Source organism: Mobula hypostoma, chromosome 4 (assembly GCF_963921235.1).
Source record: "Mobula hypostoma chromosome 4, sMobHyp1.1, whole genome shotgun sequence".
Taxonomy (NCBI): domain Eukaryota; kingdom Metazoa; phylum Chordata; class Chondrichthyes; order Myliobatiformes; family Myliobatidae; genus Mobula; species Mobula hypostoma.
The window spans coordinates 158,697,531-158,718,570 of NC_086100.1; the positions used below are offsets into that span (position 1 = coordinate 158,697,531).

General features: G+C 39.1%; 1 protein-coding gene across 2 annotated transcripts in view; it reads left to right on the top strand.

Annotated features, from left to right (window-relative positions):
- The window catches only part of tbck (TBC1 domain containing kinase), a 248,987-nt gene that overhangs the window by 215,593 nt on the left and 12,354 nt on the right, over window positions 1-21,040 (top strand). For both annotated transcript variants that reach the window (XM_063046811.1, XM_063046812.1), the window contains one exon: window positions 5,570-5,729. In XM_063046811.1, the coding sequence (XP_062902881.1) occupies window positions 5,570-5,729 (160 nt within the window). The remainder of the gene's footprint in view (window positions 1-5,569; window positions 5,730-21,040) is intronic.

A 21,040-nucleotide genomic window follows, 5' to 3' on the forward strand; every position in this document is an offset into this window, starting at 1 on the left:
ATGATGCAGAATTACTGTTCATCTTACATATGCAGAATTACTGCTCATCTTACATATGCAGAATTACTGCTCATCTTACATATGCAGAATTACTGCTCATCTTACATATGCAGAAGAAATTGCAGGTTTCCACAGGATCTAGGGTAAAAAAGCATATTTGCAAAACAGCTTCGCAGAACCTCAGGATCTCCAGCCAGTGAATTGCTTTTAGTGGCCAATTTGCAGCTAGCAGTAACCCAGAAAACAATGAAATGAATAACTGTACGATCTGCGTTAGATGTTGGCTGAGCCTTCAGTACTTAGTTCAAAATAAATTTATCCCCAAACTTCTAGAGGTAGAACTCAACACCTCTCTGATTGAATAGTGTCTTGGATCCTACACCACCGAGTTCAGGAACAGCTATTACCCTATAGCCATAATAAATTTACTTTGAAATTTAAAAACTGATCTGTTTAGTTGAGATACTTATATTTTAAGTAATTAAGAAAGAGATCCCAGTTGTCTTGGCTTTGAGCATTATACCTGAACCACATCTACGGATAGCAGTGGGAGATTATTATCCATGCCTGAATAGTTCCAATGAACCAGTGTTCTGGCAATTAGAAAATATCTGCGTAGCTTACCAGGAACTAGCATTATGTTACAGCCTCATTCATCAAGGCTGTAAAGGTGGTTGTAATACTAACTAGAAAGTGGGATGTCCTCTCCTTAAGATAGACTCCTAACACATTATCAATATGGTGTGAAGAGTGTGTTGTGCTGAATCAGACTCATGCTTTTCCCTGGTCTGTTGACGCCTAATATTAATATTCATTGAGGAAAATGTTAACTTTAGATGATAATGGAAAATGGAAAACATCAGGACATCTTCACTACTGAGAGCCATTTAATGGATGTCTGATGTGCAGTATCACTAGCATGCACTAGTTTATAAATTGGCTAAAGATAAATTGAACTGACTGAATTCTCTAGCGCTGATGCTGGTGTTGTTAATAGACATCAATTCACAGAAATCTGTGGGAGGTTCTTTTATAGCACTGACAGCATGCCAAAGTGTTATTCAAGCAGTGATGTCAGCTGCAGAATTAAAATAAAACCCCTAAAAGGTCCATTCAGCTTATTGCAAAGCATAGCTAAGTTTAGAACGATGCTTGTATATGGTCTCAGGTGGGTGTCCAACTTGCACATGCATGTACACTAAAGTAAAATAGCCTTACTAACTGTCTTTTATCCCAGTACTTAGACGTTTTTGTGTTGAGGAGAAAGGGATTTATTAACAGTTTAAAGGAAGTGGAGAGAATTACCCCTCGACCACAAATGTATTGGCACTAATTAATTCTCTAGTGCTTCATATGCAGTTTCACAAAAGATCTCATGAGGAGCTGCAGATTTAAAACTGTGGTTAAAGAAACCCAATTTTTCAAGGTGCTGTGTTTCTAAGGAAACAGCTACTGTAAAAGTAATTAGAAATGAAGGGTTGCATGTTTTTCGTAGGTCAGGGTCATTCTGTGAAGATGATTAAAACTTCGGAGGCTGTCTAAAGCATTAGGGTGATTACCCTTTTTGGAGTGTTTTCCTCCTCCTCCCCAAATGAGAAACGGGAGGTATCCTCTATTTAGCAGGACACACAAGCTAGCACAGGGAGACATTTATTTACTTTGATACTTGAAAGTGAGGCAGTGATTAAAAACAAAGTTGGTGGGTCCAAGAAGTGACAGGAGATCTAACTGCAAAGCAAGTTAATTAAACTCCAGTTTCTCACTGCATGTAAATGTTTTGCTTTTTTCTTTGGTCAGAAAAGTGACAAATTGTATTCATACTTTATGGTGGCAGTTTGAGGCCCTCCATTGGTAGAGGTCGACCATGAATATTGCATCCAAGCTGTGTACATGGTATGTAAGTCAGTACCCAAGCGAGGGTGGTACGATATGGAAAGCAAGCTGTTGGGTGGGAGTTTACTTTGAATTATATTAACTGATACGGTTGTTCAGTGTAAAAAAAACAACTGGACTCCCATTGTAACTACAAAATCTAATAACTTTTGTTAAAAATTCTCATAACAGTTTTTAACAAAGAGTATAATATGTCACAGCACAAAGGGTTCCACTAATATAAAATTGAAGTTTGTTACTGAATATTGTACTGATGAGTTATGGAGGCCCACATTGGTCCTCATTATTAGAGAATCTGCTAAAACCTGCTTATTTTTATACTTATGGGATATTGCCACCATTGGTAGGAACAACACAAGATGCCCATACCTAATTGCCCTTATTAACAATTATAATCTCACAAACTGCATTCCATACCACTTAGAGCTTAACTTCAATATTGCATAGTTTGATTATCACTTATCATGTTGCATTGTAATTATATGTTTGCTTTAAGAGCTAATTAACTAAATTTGTATAGGACCCCTTTCTGGTCTCATTATAAAAGGATAGAGTCACATTGGAAAGGTAGTGGAGAAAGATAGGAAATGCATGCCAGGAAGGGCTCAGCGGACAGGAACATAGAAGGTAGGAGAGGGAAGTGTGTAATGAATCCAAAAGTATCTCCTGCAGTGGGCAGAGGGAAAATGGTTGTGTTTGTTTGAACATTCAAAAGAAGTTATAAATATAAAAAAGCTATTAATAAATTCATAAGGAAACCTAGCCAAAGCTTTTACATCCAAAGAGTAGAAGTTACTGCCACAGAGCTTCTAGAATGAAGAGAATAGATGCATAGAGGCAGTAAAAAGGCTGAAATGGAAAGATGAACTTGAATAGGAAAAGGCTTGTGTGAAGTACAAACATTAACACAGGCCATTTGTGCCAAATATCTAGCTTTTGTGCTGCCAACTCAATGTAACACAATACATTCACTCACACAGTATTAAAAACTGCAACATGCTTGATCCATCCATCCCTTATTAAATTGAGTGTGAATTATATATGATTTTTATAGAACATAGAACATATTTCATCAATAATAGCTGGTAGCTTGCATCTTATAGAGCAAAAGTATGATAAACCGTCGAGATTTCCTTGAATGTTGGTGGTGTTGTGTTCAATTGTGCAGAAGTGATTTAAATATATTATGGCACATTAAACACTATTCTTAAATGTTAACTTCACAAGCATCACAATTAAAGATAAGAGAGAGGTTGAATAGCTGGCAGGTTTGATACCTGCAGAGGTCACCTATGCTGAAATTTCTACTACTGCTAGTGGCATAGAGTTACAAGTTGAACTGAAACTATCTCATATTTTGTGACTAACTTGCCTTTTTTTCATAAGAGTGTGAAAAAGTGTAGTAAGTGTGAGGTAATGATGGGTTTACCTGTGTAGTATTTAATCATTCGAGTGCACTTGGATAGGTGTCTAGTGTTCTCTGTTTATTTTAACTATGCAATAAATCAACATGATAAAACTCTGAGAGAACTTCAAATTTTTTTTGCTCACTGACCGAATTGAGTAAAATTGATGTTTGCATTGAGTTAAAATGTGAGCCTCCATCACCCATTGTTTAGTCCATAACGAGAAATGGATGGCACTGGCAGATCAATGCGAAGTAATGCTCCTCATCTCTGCACATTCATTACATCATTATCCATTTTTCCTAATGTTGAGAAATAGTTCTGGTTTTTTTAATCCACCATGCAGTAATGGATTTGCTTTGCTCCAAATATGTTGATGTAACGTCTAGTTCTGATTGAATATCTTTTTTGATTGTATTTCAATATAATTCAGTGTATTAGCCCTTGATATTGTGAAATGAAACTTTCATTTAGGTTATGGCTTAAGGCATTTGCAGGTGATTAGTGTAATATAGGAGAGATGTGAGTCATTTTGCATGCAGGAAGACTTCACTAATAGCAATGAAATAATATATTTAATGACATTGGTCTTGGAGAGACAAGATCAAAAACTTAACTGCTTTTGGATATTTTATATTAGCCTGTGTTATGGTTTCAGGTGTTGTATAACAGATCACATATATAATGGTGCAGCATTTCCTTGATACAACACACACAAAATGCTGGAGGAACTCAGCAGGTCTGGCGGCATCTATGAAGAGGAATAAACAGTTGACCTTAGGAGCCGAGACCCTTCATCCGGACTAGAAATGAAAGGGGAAGAAGCTAGAATAAGTAGGTGGGGGTAAGGGAAGAAGTACAAGCTGACAGAGGTTAGATGAAATCAGATGAGGAAAAGTTGGGTGGGCGGGGGAAGAGGGAGAAAGCAAGGTTGTAGAAAAGGTAAAGGACTGAATTAGAAAGAATCCTATAGGAGAGGAGAGAGGACCTTAGAGGTAAGGGAAGAAGGGTTACCAGAGGGAGTTTTGCTGTGGTTAAAGCTACTAAAACATCCTGAAACCAAGAACTGTTTGTCTCTTGGGTCCATTCAGGATTAGATGGTACTGGTTTTTGGGAAGAAAAGAAAGTCCATTCTCCACCTCTTAAAAATTTTAGTTTCATCTTTGACCAATATTTATTTGAGAGATTCTGCCCTCAGTCGTGGCTTGCGAAAGAACTATGTGTCGAGATTCTTCTCTTGTTGGCTGATTGTGCTGAATTAAATAATTAATTGTTATTACAAGTAGAGTTGCTTGAATTCCAAAAGCAGAAAATAAGACTTGATATAGCTGCAACAAAAATATTAGTTATTCTTAAGTCGTGAAGAAATTAAATGTCATTATTTAACCAAAAGATATGAACCAATTTACTATAGAAAATATTTCATCTGTTGTAGTTCATATCAACAGATTAAATCTTGGGGAGGAGTTGAGGCTTGGGGAAGACCAGCCAGGATCATATTGAATGGTACAGGTGAGGTCTAGGACAAAATGACCTACTTCTCATCCTTTACTATGCTGTTGTAACCATTATGACCAACTACAGGTAGTTTTGCTGTTACATTTCTAAAAAAAAAGCTCACATTATAGGAAGGTTTTCTTGATTGCACAACAACCAGTGTGGCCTGTGTAATGATGTTCCTAATCCATCAGTAAGGTTATAATCAATTCATGTTGTGGAAACATGCACTACAGCAGAATTATTTGTACAAAGCTGTAGCTATTGGCTCAATTGTGGAGTTAAATTCCAATCTCACCAAACATTTCTAATACGTGCAACTGAACCAATTACTGTAAATGACACCTTGCAGTGTTGATTGACATGGGCTTTAATCAAGATAGAGATATTGAAGTATTTCTTCTGCTATGAAAATATAAATAGCAGCACATAATTGACAAGGTATTGTGATATCAGAGCTTTTATATACTTTTAATATCATACAGGGTTACAGTGGAAATAGTTGAGATGTGAATGTTCTGTGATATTTCTAATAGAGAGCAAAGCCCTAGCACAATCATTGAATGAGTAGGACTTAGAGAGTTGAACATCACCTTTGTCTGGTTATTAACCATAAGTATTAAAGTGTTAAACATTCTGTTTGTCAGAGAAGTAAGTACAAGTGTTAAGTGGATTTCAAAGCCGCTTTTTAGGTGTGGTTTAGGTTCTATGGAAGTTTTAAATAACTGCCTGTATGTTTCCGCACTGATACTCTCCTTGACTATTCATGCCAGATTTACTCGTGGTCATATCAATGGCAGCATAAACATTCCATACAGTTCTGCCTTTGGCCCAGATGGTGAGCTGATACAGTGTGCCTCTACTAGCTTGCTGCAGAGTTTCAAGGGACGTGTCATTGTCATTATAGGAAACATCGTCAAGAACACAAGCAATGTAAGTTACTGTTCATTTTTGTTCTAAGATATCCTGAAATACTTCTGTGATATTAGTTTTGCTGTGCTATTGATTCCTTGGTGGAGGGCAGACTCATGGAACAGAATAGGCCTGTAAAGAAGAACAGAAACATGGAGCTAGCTCACTGCAGGTGCTGAAACTGAGGTCTTCCAAGATTGTTGTTACTTTATGGGATGATGATAAGGATGGTCGGTGTGAACTGTATTTGCCTAACCACCAAATGATCCTGAAGAGAACATCTCAAGTAACTTGTTATCAATTAATATTCCGAGCAATTGGAAGAGCTGTTCTCCCATTAACAGCACCTTTATTTCCGTAAAGGATTTACAAATACTTTTTTTTAATTGTCTTTAGTAAATTTGTTACAGTTCTTTGTGACTATAGTTACTTTATTTTTGAACTGTAGGTTAATGGAGGGTTATTGGGCTTGGATAGGAAAGTGAAGTTGGTGTCAATACCAGATCAGCCAGAAATCAGAATAAAGTGAAAGACAACAAGGCCAGAGTTATAAACATGAGAAAGTCTGTAGATGCTAGAAATCCAAAGCAACAGACAGAAAATGCTAGAGGAACTTAACAGGTCAGGCAGCATCTATGGAAATGAATAAACTTTACACGTTTTGGGCTGAGACTCTTCTTCCAGACTGGAAAGGAAGAGAGAAGAATAAAAAGGTGGGGGAGGGGAAGGAGGATAGTTAGAAGGTGATGCGTAAAGCCAGGTGGGTAAGAAAGGTAAAGGGCTGGAGAGGAAGGGAACTGATAGGAAAGAACAGTAGACTGCAGAGAAATGGAAGGAGGAGGGGACCCAGGGAGAGGTGATATGCAGGCGAGAAGAGGTAAGAGGCCAGAGTGGGGAATAGAAAAAGAGGGGTGAGGGAGGGAATTTTTTGTTGCCAGAACAAGAAATTGATGTTCATGCCATCAGGTTGCAAGCTATCCAGGTGGAATATAAGGTGATGCTCCTCCACCCTAGGGGTGACATTGTGGGAACAGATGCAAAGGAGATGAAGGAACTAAGAAAAGGGAATAGCATTTCTACAGGAGACAGGGTGGGAAGAGGTATAGTCAAGGTAACTGTAGGAATCGGTAGGATTATACCAAGTTGTCGGTTAACAGTTTGTCTCCAGAGATGAAGAGGGTTGAGAAAGGGGAGGGAGGTGTCAGAAATGGACCAAGTGAACTTAAGGGCAGGTTGAAATTAGAAGCAAAGTTGATGAAATTGACGAGCTCGGCATGGGTGCATGAACCAGCACCAATGCAGTCATCAGTGTAGGGGAGGATTACCAGGGAAGGCTTGGAAAATGGATTGTTCTGTTTAGCCAACAAAGAGGCAGCCATAGCTGGGGCCCATGCAAGTGTCCGTGGCTACCCCTGGAGTTTAGAGAAAGTGGGAGGAGCCGAAGGAGGAATTGTTGAGAGTGAGGACCAGTTCTGCCAGACGGAGGAGGGTGGTGGTGGAGGGGAACTGGTTGGTTCTTCTACTGAGAAAGAAGAGGAGTGCCACAATCTAGAATATATTGAACATAGAACATTACAGGCCAGTACAGGCTCTTTGGGTTTTGCAACAATACTCATGAAAGTAATGGTATATTAAATTTGATTAATATCAAGAGTACAACTATATTGCTGCTGTTCTACTTAACAGTAACACCTGTTTTATTTCTATGTCTGGAACTGGAAATTTTAGTAGGAAATTTTGTGAGACTCATGGACAAGTTCAGCTATTCCCATCTTGCTCAAGATCCTCATGCTTCCCACAGTTGAACCTCATACTGTACTACGATCAACATCTTCAATGTAGACTTGCACATGAGCAATGATGAGGAAGATGTAGGATTAATGAATCTATCACATGTACCCATGTGAAACTATTTACCTGAGTAGATTCATATATTCATTAACCCCTAACTTGGCCCTGCTGTCTTAGTCTGGTATGACTTGAAATGCGGCATCTATGGAAAAGAATAAATGTTCAATGTTTCAGGCTGAGACCCAATTCTGTGGCTGATGTTTCATTGAAATTTCAGGGAGAACTGTACTGTCAATAAAACCACCTTTTCAAATGTAAATAATTCAGGTGAATGTGATAACCTACTGCAACACTTGAAAGAGAGTGGTGGAGTTCCCCACATCCAGTGACTAGCATTTTACCTTCTCAGTAAATAATAGCAAAAATAGGTCAGCCAGCTATTTATCTCAATTGCTGCTAATGGAAATGTGCTGTGTCTAAATTGGATACCATTTTAACCTACATAACAATGACTGTATTTCAGGAAGCCCCTTCTGGTATCCTGCCAGCTTTGACAGGGTACATTATAAACAGAGCTTCTCCCCTTTTGTGTGCCATCAAGCAACAGTTTAAAAGTGCCCGGAAAATACTTAGTATGTGTGCCTGCAGTAAATTTTAGTACCTGGATAACACAGTCTCATCTCATAGTACTCACAGCCCAAGTGCAACTGCAGAATGATATGTCTATCGACAGGGATCCTTGCTAAGACAGGAGACTTGGAGTTGCATGTGAACAAGGTTCTGCCTAATTGAAAACTAAACTGCAGTTATCTAATTTAGAACTGAAGCTACTATGTAAAATTCGCCTTCAGTTAACAATTAGACTTACATACACAAAATGCTGGAGGAACTCAGCAGGTCAGTCAGAATCTATGGAAAAAAGTACAGTCGATGTTTCAGGCTGAAGCCACAATATAGATTAGTTATTGTGAAGCTAAATTCTTTTTTTTTTCGCATTTATTTCACTGTTGCTGAATACTGTTAAAGGCTAATAATGAGATAATATTTTGAAATTTTGATTTGTGAAATTAGGTAAGCTTTCCTTCAAGAAATTATGTATTACCAAAGTTTTGGCAAAAAGAGAATAGCAAAAATACGGCATGTCAGAGATCCCTAATGATGTTTATAAATTGTTAAATAAATTGGTTTATTATTGTCTCATGTACTGAGGAACAGTGAAAACCCTATCTTGCATACTTCCCATACAGATTATTTCATTACAACAGTGCATTGAGGTCATATTATTTTTAAAATTACTAATATATAAAATTAAGTTTCATGCTCAGTAAGAGCATTCAATAAACTAAGATAAAAATCTATAAGGTTATGCAAATGAATAAAGACACTGGTACTGTAAAACCTTGTATGGGGTCAAAAGCTTCAGTTTTTGCAAAATCCAAGCACAATCTATAAAGACACTTACTGTATCATAAGAACACTTATTGTATAGGGGAGCAGCACAGGATCAAAACTTTGCTAACACTGCATTCTTAAGAATGAGCTTTTTATTGGCAAAAGATGAGTAAGATGTTCATAATTAATATTGTGCACACAGTGTAAGATTTACATTCTAATAGTGAGTTCTCCTTTTATGTATAATCACATAATCTATCTGGTTTATGTATCCCAGTTATGCTACATTTATTGTGCTGGTGGCCTGAACTTGCTGCTCTGCTGGCTACCCCTCCGCCATGAAATGCCAACATATCTTTGACCTATAATTGCCTATGCTGAGTGTCTCCATCATGATAAATTCAGGCTATTTTTTTCTCTCTGTTAAGGATGCACGGGGTCCATTTTCATTCCTTGGTCTAATGATCCATGGTAACAAGTTTCGTATTCTGCATGGAGGTCGGTGACCAGTGTTGTTCCACAGGGATCTGTTCTGGGACCCCTCGTCTTTGTGATTTTCTATAAATGACCTAGACGAAGAAGTAGAAGGGTGCATTAGTGAGGGTGCGTTAGTAAGTTTGCTGATGACACAAAGGTTGGGGGTGTTGTGGCCAGTCTAGAGGGTTGTCAGGTTACAGCAGGACATCGATAGGATGCAGAACTGGGCTGAGAAGTGGCAGATGGGCTTCAACCCAGATAAGTGTGAAGTGGTTCATTTTGGTAGGACCAATTTGAAGACAGAATACTGTATAATATAAATAGTAAGACTGTTGGCAGTGTGGAGAATCTGAGAGACCTTAGGGTCCACGTCAATAGGATACTCAAAGCTGCTGCGCAGCTTGACACTGTTGTTAAAAAGGGGTATGGTGTGTTGGCATTCATCAGCCGTGGGATTGAGTTCAAGGGCCGTGAGGTAATGTTACAGCTATATAAGACATTGGTCAGACCCCACTTGGAGTACTGTGTTCAGTTCTGGTCACCTCACTACAGGAAGGATGTAGATACTATAGAGAGAGTGCAGAGGAAATTTTCAAGGATGTTGTCTGGGTTGGAGGGTGTACCTTATGAGAATAGGTTGAGTGTACTTGGCCTTTTCTCCTTGGAGTGACAGAGGATGAGAGGTGACCTGATAGAGATGTATAAGATGATGAGGGGCATTGATCGTGTGGATAGCCAGAGGCCTTTTCCCAGGACTGAAATGGCTAATACAAGAGGGCATAGTTTCAAGGTGCTTGGAAATAAGTACTGAGGGGATGTCAGGATTAAGTTTTTCACACAGAGAGTGGTGGTGGTGGTGGAAATGGATACAATAGGGTCTTTTAAGAGCCTCTTAGATAGGTACATAGAGCTTAGAAAAATAGAGGGATATGCGCTAGGGAAATTCTAGGCAGTCTGTAGAATAAGTTACATGGTTGGCACAACATTGTGGGCCGAAGGCCTGTAATGTGCTATAAATTTCTTTGTTCTATGTTCCTCTTCATCTGCCAGAAACTTTGCCAGCAGAAGAGAGTGAAAACCATAAAATGAGGACAGCGTAATCTGAATACAGGCAGAAAGCTCAAACTGTGCTTGCCAAAGCTTGTATAAAACGTGTCTCTCAGTTCTGAGAAAGTTAGTCAGCTGGAACCCCACAAGGCCCTTCACTGTTAGGCTCATCGCAAGAGATTAATAGTGTGTGAACCCCTTCCTCTTGGTCACATAATGTGTACCTGTGTGTTGTGCATTGTCGAGCACCCATTTGGACTAATTCCATTTTTTTCTCACCACATTCCTCTCAACTGTACCCCTCAACCCAGATTATCCTACACTAGGGGCAATTTACAGTGGCCAATTAACCCATCAATCACATATCTTTTGGGTGTGGCATGAAACTGGAGATGCTGGAGGAAATCTACATGTTCGTACAGACAATATTCAAGATCACAAGGAAGTCAGGATTGACTCAAAGTTCTCTTAAGAGGCAGTAGCTGCATCTTAAGAGAAATGTTAATCAATCGTAACTAGCAATTACAGCAGCTGAATTTCATAAATTAGAGGCAGGTCAGAGGAGGTTATGATCAATTTCAGTTGGGCTCTGGTCAACCAGCTCCATAAATACCGAGAAGCACATACAAAATGCTGAGAGAGCTCAGCAAGTCATTGAGAGGGATAAACAGTCAATGTTTTGGACCAATATCCTTCACCAGGACCGGGAAGGAAATAATGTGACCATTTCTGGTTGTCAAGAAGCTGAACCATGGGCGGAAAAGAGAAAAACCACAATGTACGAGTTCTCAGTGAACAGCTTGGTGGATGTGAGATTCTCAGCTTGGAAAGAAGCCATTGAAGTGATGGTATTGTGTAGTAAGTGATTTGAAAATGACAAAACTGGAATAAGCATTGAAATAAATAGCAGAATGGATAGTGAAAAACCTCAAGAAGTCAGGAACCATCACTAAAGACTCTTACCATTCAGGTCATGCCCTCTTCTCATTAGTACTATCAGGGAGGATGTACAGGCTTCTGAAGACCCATGCTCAGTGATTTAGGAACAGCTTCTTCCCCTCTGCCATCAGATCCTTGAACAGACCAGGGACTTCATTGTTCTTTTTTTGCACTTAATTAATTTTGTAATTCATTGTAGTTTTTATCTCTTTGCACTGTCCAATTCTGAGGCCTCCGTCAGTCGGAGATGGCCATGATATTGCATCTTAGCTGGCCAGATACACATTGACAGCAAGCTGTTGCCCATATGGCAAGCTTCCCCTCTCCACACAGCTGATGAACCCAAACTAACGGCAGAGACCGATACAGTTTGGTACCAGCAGCATCGCAGGAGTTGCCAGTCACCAGTAAACTCAACGTAGGACTGCCTTAGGGACTTGACCTCCGTATTTTTCCCTCAAGGTTTACTCCCAAAGCCTTCACCGTGAGTGGGTACAGCCGCAAGGCAGCAGAGGTTTGACATCTGAGTTTTCCTTCTCCGAGATGAGCTGCTCATCATGGCTGACAAGCCCCATCTGCCTGAAGCAACTTGTTTTAAGGCGCAGTAGCCTGTCTTTGCCCCTTCTCCTGTCAGTAGAAACGGTTCCACCAGGCTTAGTAGCTAAGCCACACGTGAAGGCCAGGAGCTGGTTTTGGTTGTCAGAGGCTATTTCAGGCGCACACCATTGGGGCATTTACTAGGTAGTGGGAGCTTGTCCCCACGACCACCCCCGACTATATCTGCAATACAACAGATTTCACATCTTATAATCAATGATAATTAGCCTGCTTTTGTTTCTGAAATTGGCTCTCACGGAGAGAGAATGGATATTGTAGAATAGGTACTGACAAACATTAAAATGTGTATAATTTTATATTTAGGTGGAGGCAGTATAAGATCTGTCACCAATGTTTTCCAATCATAATTATGAAATCACATTGTAGCAAACTGTCACACAATGCATTTAACTGTGTGATTAATTGTATGGAATGGTGTTTATAGTTTGTAAAGAGAAATGCTGGTTTTAATTTGTGTGCTAATTTAAAAACTCCATAAAAATTTAGTTCCTTGCAATTGAGATAGAGGTTTATTTATACTGAGTTTTTGTTTTAAGTCCATTTTAGTTTGTTTATATCCTGTGCCCTACAATTTGGCAAAGAAATGCTATCCTAGAACTGTGTGACTTGCACTATTACAAGCCATGCAAGTGGTTTAATTTGATTTATTTAAAACATCAGGATGGAAATTCTTGAATTCCTAACATGAGTCAGGCTGTTGTCACAACCTAATCTGCTCCAACCAATATGGTAAAGGTCCAGAAACCTCCTGCTTAAAGGCCAACTGAAACACAGGGAGAACAGAGAACCCGTGTTCCCTAGAGTTCTTAGAAAGGGAATATTCCAATCATGGCTTAAATTCTACCCTTAATTCTCTGTGTTGACGTGTGGCCAAGTGGTTAAGGCGTTCGTCTATTGATCTGACGGTAGCTAGTTCAAGCCTTGGCTGAGGCAGTGTGTTGTGTCCTTGAGCAAGGCACTTAACCACACATTGCTCTGCGACGACACCAGCGCCAAGCTGTATGGGTCCTAGTGCCCTTCCCATTGGACAACATCAGTGGCGTGGAGAGGGGAGACTTGCAGCATGGGCAACTGCCGATCTTCCATACAAACTTGCCCAGGCCTGCACCCTGGAAACCTTCCAAGGCGCAAATCCATGGTCTCACGAGACTAATGGATGCCTAAAAAAAAATTCTCTGAACCTGAATATATATGAAAAAATTGCTTCAAAATTTGGCCAAGCAAGAATAATGTTTTACAGATGGCATCTTCAGAGTAGGGAGATTCAGACATGGTACTTTTCCCTTCTGTTTACTTATGCTCCTGTTCATCCCCTTTTCCCAGTCTCTCTTCTATTTATTTTTAGTCACCTGACCACTTTCACTTCAGTAGCTGTGGAACATGCCTCAGTGAATTGAACAAGTTAGACTTAATTTATCTCATTGTCCCTGTTTACTCTCCCTTCCCTGGGTCAGATCAGGTGGGTTGTTTGATCCAGTTTTCCATCCTGACCTTCAGGTGAAGAGGCACCAGCAGCAATGAGCCATCAACCAGTGTTACATTGAGGTCCTAATGCAGAACTCTCCAATAGCTCTTCAGTGGAGGTAAGGATGTCAGGGAGCCTCTTAGAACCAAGTTCAGAGACATTTAGCGAATATTTGGTCATATAATTACTTTTAAAAATCACTAAGGAATTATCTTAAAAAAGCAAGAAAAGGGTATTTTTCTACTGATTTCCTGGACATTTACAATGAATGGAGGCACCATTCTAAAGACAGCTCAAGTTGATGTTGCATTGCCAAAGTGTATTCATGAGCATAATTTGGGCACTTGAGCATGAACGGGATCCTTTTGAATGACAAAGTAGGCATATAGGGCAGATTTTTCTTTATGTTCTCATGAAGTGAATTTTGAGTGCAGGGAAAAGAAACAGAGGTTCTTTCGCAGTTATAATTTTGCTTACTATTGTATTTGGTGCAAAACTACAAAGTGATTATGCCTGACCTTAATGACTGCTAAATCTCTTTAGATAATCTTTAAAAATATTTTAATCTAAAACTTAAATGGTTTAACTTTGCAGTACAAACACGATGAGCCAGGAATAAGAACAAGTTTCGAAGTAACTTTGCTGGTGTCAGAAATATCTTATGGCAAAAGATTAAGACAAAGCACATCAAGCACCTAAGTGCTTGTTACCTGAGGCTCTAAAAAAAAAATTTGTAAAAAAATATGGGCAAAACACAGAAATGGTGATGAAAGAGCAGGAAGGTTAAAAAAACTGACACCAGAGAAGCAGTTTTACTAATTGGGATGGCGGAGGTCACAGTAACTGCAATTCAATTCAGACGAATGTTATCCTCAAGGCTTATTTTGAACTGTATCACAGTTTTAGTCATCTTGGTGCTTTCTTCCTTTGGATCTGAAAGTTTATGCAATTTTCCCAATATCTAGTTACATCCCACTATCCTTACCATAGTTGGGCCATTAATTTTTAATTGATAGAAACTAAAAATTGATCTATAGATTATTTAGAAAGTTGCAGCTATAAAAGCTGTAAATATAACTTCTAGAAAAAAATGGTCTCAATAATGTTGCGAGGCCTCCCGTAAGCTCAAAGTTAATGATTTAAGGATATTTACATTTGGGAGTTGACGGGTGTTGTGCTTGGACAAGTAGGAGGCATGGAATCCGGAGATTTTGGGATGAGTACTTCTTCAAAATATGCAACTTTTTTAAAGGCGAATTTAGCACTTACGTTCACTCCACCTTGAAGACTGATCTCCTCAGCTCCTACGTGACCTATTGGTAAATTTGTTTAGTATATCAGAAATTATGCTGCATTCTCCAATACTGCACCCAATAGTCTAACTAGACTCCATTCTGATTTTTTGTTCTTACGGTACACTCCTTGTTATTTTGGGAGTGTGCCTGAACATAGAACATAGAATAGTACAGCACGGTACAGGCCCTTCAGCCCACAATGTTGTGCTGACCCTTAAACCCTACATCCCATATCACCCCCCACCTTAAGTTCCTCCATATACCTGTCTAGTAGCCTCTCACATTTCACTTGTATATCTGCCTCCACCACTGACTCAGGCAGTGCATTCCACACACCAACCACTCTCTGAGTAAAAAACCTTCCTCTAATATCCCTCTTGAACTTCCCACCCCTTACCTTAAAGCCATGTCCTCTTGTACTGAGTAGTGGTGCCCTGGGGAAGAGGCACTGGCTGTCCATTCTATCTATTCCTCTTAATATCTTGTACACTTCTATCATGTCTCCTTTCATCCTCCTTCTCTCCAAAGAGTAAAGCCCTAGCTCCTTCAATCTCTGATCATAATGCATACTCTCTAAACTAGGCAGCATCGTAGTAAATCTCCTCTGTACCCTTTCCAATGTTTCCACATCCTTCCTTTCAGCCCTAGTGTTCAAGCACATCACAGATAAAGTCCTCCCAACAATTCAGCACATCTACGTGGAGTGTTGTCGCAGGAAAGCTGCATCTATCGTCAGGGACCCCCACCACCCAAGACATTCTCTCTTCTCATCGATGCCATCAGGAAGAAGGTACAGGAGCCTCAGGACTCACACCAGCCACCAGGTTCAGGAACAGTTATTACCCTTCAACCATCAGGCTCTTGAAACAAAAGGGAGAACTACTTGCCCCATCACTGAATTGTTCCCACAACCTATGGACTTACTTTCAAGGTCTCTTCACCTCATGTTCTGGATATTTATTGCTTATTTATTTACTATTTCTTTCTTTTTGTGTTTGCACTTTCTGTTGTCCTTCACACACACACACTGTTGAACGGCCAAGCTGGTGGGGCCTTTCATTGATTCTATCATGGAGTTACTGAGTAGGCCCAGAAGTAAATGAATCTCAGGGTTGTACGTGGTGACAAATATATACTTTGATAATAAATTTACTTTGAACTTCGAACTTTGAAATTTTAGTGTAAAAACCAATTGCAAATGGATATTAAATCATTTTGTTTTATTACTGCTTCCATTAAAACTAATCCTACATTATATTCTTGTAATGGAAACCAAATTAACATTTAGGCATTAAAGACAATATTTGACTCACAGATCCTTCAAGGCTGACATGCCAATGAAAACTTTGTATATACCCAAGTGCTGAATCAGCTGTCTACAAAATAAAATGTTTCTCATAATTTTATTACAGATCCATTACAGGATTATGTTCATGCTTGTGTTTCGATGACCAACAAGTACTGTTGCATTTCCAGAAATGTGTCATACTGAGAATATTCATTAACTTGAAGATATTTTTTCCAACTGAGTCATTCTTCAATGTAGATTTCAGTTGCTTAAATTAATGTTCATTTAAAATATGAATGTTAAAGACAGAAGCTGATACATTGCAGTAATTATATCAGTGCACCTGCTTCATTTACTAACATGGCTTAAGGCTGTTCCATCTTTTAAAAATCTGTACTATTTTATTTTCCTCTATTTCTAGGGTTTCAGACCCCGATCAGATACAAACGTGTGCCTCGTTCATTGCAGTAAATTTCATTCCCCTCTAAACTCTTTTGTGTTGTAAATTCCGTTTCACATCTGTGGTCCATTTGGGCCTTTTGTCTTTGATGTTGAGCTGATGCATTTTTTAACCATTTGATTGAGAAATTTTATGTAGTCATAAGCCAGATATTGAGAGCTTTTTTCCAGCTCAGTCTGAAATGTGTCCGACTCTTTCTAAGTCTGGACAGTTGGTGATGAGTTTGCACTCTGCTTGATGCTATCCTAAAAGGAAACAGATGCAAAAATAATTGTGCAGTCCTTGACTACAGTTCAGGTTTTTAATAGAAGTTATTGACCCTCAACTTACAAGCACGTCTGTTATACCCAGCCTTTGAGATTGCTTTTGCACACTGGAGGCCAATACTATTTTGTCTCAGCCCTGAAGTTAATGTCACTATATATTCAATTACAACTCTGGGCAGTTAGAAATTGTATCATTTTAACCAGCATTATGTAATGTGAGTATGTGGTAATCTCTGGTCCCTTAACTGCTAATAGTCCATTCTAAACTCTGCAGGTTACAGTTTGGTGCTGGTGATATTGAAATTATACAGGATTTTATTAATAAGCCCTTACCTCAGCATCAATTGTGCTCCGTTAATAATGCATCTCTGAATGCCTGCTTTTTCATGTGAACAATGACTGTAGTTGAACCCAGTATTAATTTTGCATCAGTGACTACACTCTTAGCTGGGAGCTGGAATGAAACTGAAGAGTAGATCACCCACTCCAGATAGCTGAGGAATTATCTCAGGCTGTTGCTCGACTGCAGTATCAAGAGAGTGCCGCACTGTCAGACATCATCCCATAAAAAGGATGTTAAATTGAGATCTCTCTCAAATGGATGTAAATTCTTGATGTTTGCTGACTTTGATATGAGCAAGTTTTACCCATCACCATTGTGACTCTCCAGTAATAGTTCATAAGCCATAAAATACTTTGGCACATACTAAGTTCACAAAATGCATTACAAATTTTTTTCCCAGCGGTTGAAAATATTGTTTCCAGTATAATCTGTTAGAAAACCAGTGAGAGGATTCAGATACAGATTAATGTACTCATGGTGTAAACAGTACACATGGTAATAATAAATACAAGAAGTAGCTATGTTTGTGGGAGAATAAAATGTAATATGGAGTTCCTTTGGATAATACTGTGAACTACTGAGGGGTAACCTTATAGAGGTTTATAAATTCATGAGAGGCATAGAAAGGTCACAGTCTTTTTTCCCCAGGAGCCTAAAACTAGAGAGTGTAAGTTTAAACTGAGAGGGAAAAGATTTAAAGGGACACGGGGGGCATGTTTTTCAAACAGCAGGTCGTGGTTATGTAGGATGAGCTGCCAGAGGAAATGGTAGAGGTGGGTACAATTACAATGTTTAAGAGACATTTGATCTGATACATGGATAGGAAATGTTCAGAGGGATGTGGGGAAATCAGACTACCTTAGTTAGGCATCTTGGCCAGTGCGGACAATGGACTAAAGAGCCTATTTCTGTGCTGTTATGGTTCTATTTCAAAGAACAGGCTAAAAAATAAATGAAGGAATCTGGCCAATGAACGGTTAGTTGATCCTCAATTTGTTGAATGAGCACCTTGTGTGAGCTGATCCTAAGCTCTCCTTGTCCTAACTCATATCATATCATCCTTAACCAACATTAATACTTAAGCTTTGAAGTTTCCAGCTTTGTGTTTTGGAGCTTTTGTGGCTGCATTCCCTCTCTATCTTTGTGTCTTCCTCCAACCCTTATAACTAATTCTGCCCATTGGTCTGTTTGTTGTTGTTTCGTCGTTGAGAGTCCTGCTATCATCCACTGTACTGCTAAGCTCCAGAATTTCTTCCCTAAAACTCCTTGTCCTTCTAGATTTATTTCCTTAAGATGTGCCTCTGGACCAAACTTTCGCTCATATTATAACATGGTGCCCACTATCTTCTGTTGTTATCATACCTCTTTAGAATCCTATATGAATATAAGCTGGATTCGTTCTGCTGTTTTGAGCCAACTTAGAAGCACAGCAGGCATTGCAGCTTTTGTAAGATATAAACTTTAACTGTAATGAAAAATGGTTTGAGGCAGTGCCCGTCGTTTGAAGATATTGGTCGAGTGAAGAGGAAGTTGCATTGCAAGAGGTTTTGATGTACTTATGTACCCCAATTTGATGGCTTCCGGTGATGGAAATCTGTACACTTTTTATCACCATTGCAAGTCCAATTAAGCCAAGTACTCATTTCTGGAGATATGAAAGGAAATTAAACATTCTCTCTTGCTGATGGTGGAACGCCCAGTTTTTTTTTAACTCAGTGAGACAAACCCACTCAACACATTAGCTAAAATGACCACGAACAATGAGTTTCCTTCTTGGTCGATTGTTTGAGGTTGGTGAACAATATATAAATCAAACTGATGATTTCCAAATTTAATTGATTTACAGGATTTGCTGAAAATTGCCAGAAAACCAGGTCAAAGTGGTATACTGCACCACCCCACAAAAATACTTTGAACCATTAGATCTAATAGGTTTTCAAGTATACACTGAAATATGATTAAGACTTTATTTGTGAGGCAACTATGGTAAATCATTGCTGACTGAATATAAATGGCAGTGGGTTAGTCTTTTGGTAAGATTTTTAGAGAGGATACAAAACCTTCTTCACTTTTCTTTTTTTTACCTGTTTCCTATATTTAGTATTTTAAACAACAAAATTTATTTAGAATATCTGCATTTGGAACTCTAATCTTGCTAAATGGTGCTAAAGTTCACATTGCTCTACTTGACAACTTAGCAAACATATGCCCAAGGCTGTTTGCCATTGTGTTTGCAAATCAGAATCCTTTTAATTGTCGCCAAGCAGTTTCATGAAGCTGGCATTAGAGGATGAGAAGTGTGCATATGTGTGTGTCTTCAATGGCCAGTTAGCTTAGAGAAAGGTGGTAGGTGCAAATGGGAAAAGAGAGGGTGAGGAAAATTAAGATACCTATGCACTCGATTTATAGAGACTGTTGAAATTGTCAGTCATTCTCCTGGGTGAGTCATAGGCACAAGAGATTCTGCAGATTTTGGAAGTCTTAAGGACACACACAAAATGCTGCTGGAACTCAGCAAGTCAGGCAGCATCAGTGGATGGGAATTAACAGTCACCATTTCAAGTCAAGACCCCTCATCAGGACTGGAGAGAAAGGGAGGAAAAGCCAGAATAAAAAGGTGAAAGGGAGAAAGGAGTTCCAGCAGGCAGGTGATAGGTGAAGGGGAAGGTGGGTGGATGGGGGAGAGGTGGGAGTAAGAAGCTGGGAGGGGCAGGTGAGGAGAAGAGAAAAGGTATCCAGGATGGGGAATGAAAAAAAGAGAGAAGGACGGAAGGAGGCAAAATTACTAGAAGTTGGAGAAATTGGTATTCATGCTATCAGTTTACTTACTCAGATGGAATATAAGGTGTCGCTCTTCCAACCTGAGTTTAGCCTCATCATGGTAGTATAGGGGGCCATGGACAGATACGTCAGAATGGGAATGGGAAGTTGAACTGATTAAGTTGAGCTGATTTTTTTACTAGTTTCATTGCTTAGTTTGATCTCAATTGGAGACACTCTCATCCCTCGTTCAGAATCCCAGGCTCAAGCCTCTTATGTTGTACTGAAGGACTGCTACATCGTCAGTGTTGCTGTTCTAAAATCTAAACCAATAGTCACTCAATCTACTTCTTGGCACATTTCTGGCTGGATACTGAGACCATTACAGTAGATGACTGGATGACTTTTGGATATCTGCATAGTGGCCTTTTATCCCTGCCTCTGCTAACCAATACTACTTTTTTTTAGAACTATTATTAATTTTCAAAGAAAATGTTGGAAAATATATTATTAAGATGATTTTTCATTATTTCTTACCCCCTAACCATTGCTTTTCTTGAAAATCAAGTATTAAATACCAAAACCACCAGGATAACCCTAGATGACTGGAAGCCCCACATATGGAACACGTTTGCAAGTCCAAGTCTGCCTTCTGCTTGGAATAGGAATACAATATAAAACAGTTCCTAATCCACCACTAATTAGGCATTACACGCAAAGAGGCTACTGACTATCTGATGTGGGAAATAGGAATATTTTATAATTAGTGCATGTCTACTCAGACAACTGTCTCCCATCCACAGTTAATAAGTTTCTGCTGAACCATTGCCTCTGCAATTAACCTTCCACTACCACTAGTGCATTAGGCTGTTATTCAAAAGATATGTTTGCTGGGATAAAGTGGAGTGTGTTTTATTCTTTTTCTGTCTGTGTTAAGCTTAACACTTGAGATCTTGATGTAGACCTGAACACTTAAATGGGATGGATCTATTTCCTGTTTAAAATATTCTTTGTGAATAGCACAGAAGAAGAAAAATCTGTACCCTTTAATTAAGTACTGCAGATATGATACGTGATTTTGGAATGACAGTCCATTGAGATGACCTGGATGTCCAAAATATTGAATTGATTTTGATCTCCTAAAACAAAAGAAAGATGGCAGGAGAAAGCAGAGCAGAATAATTAGCTTTG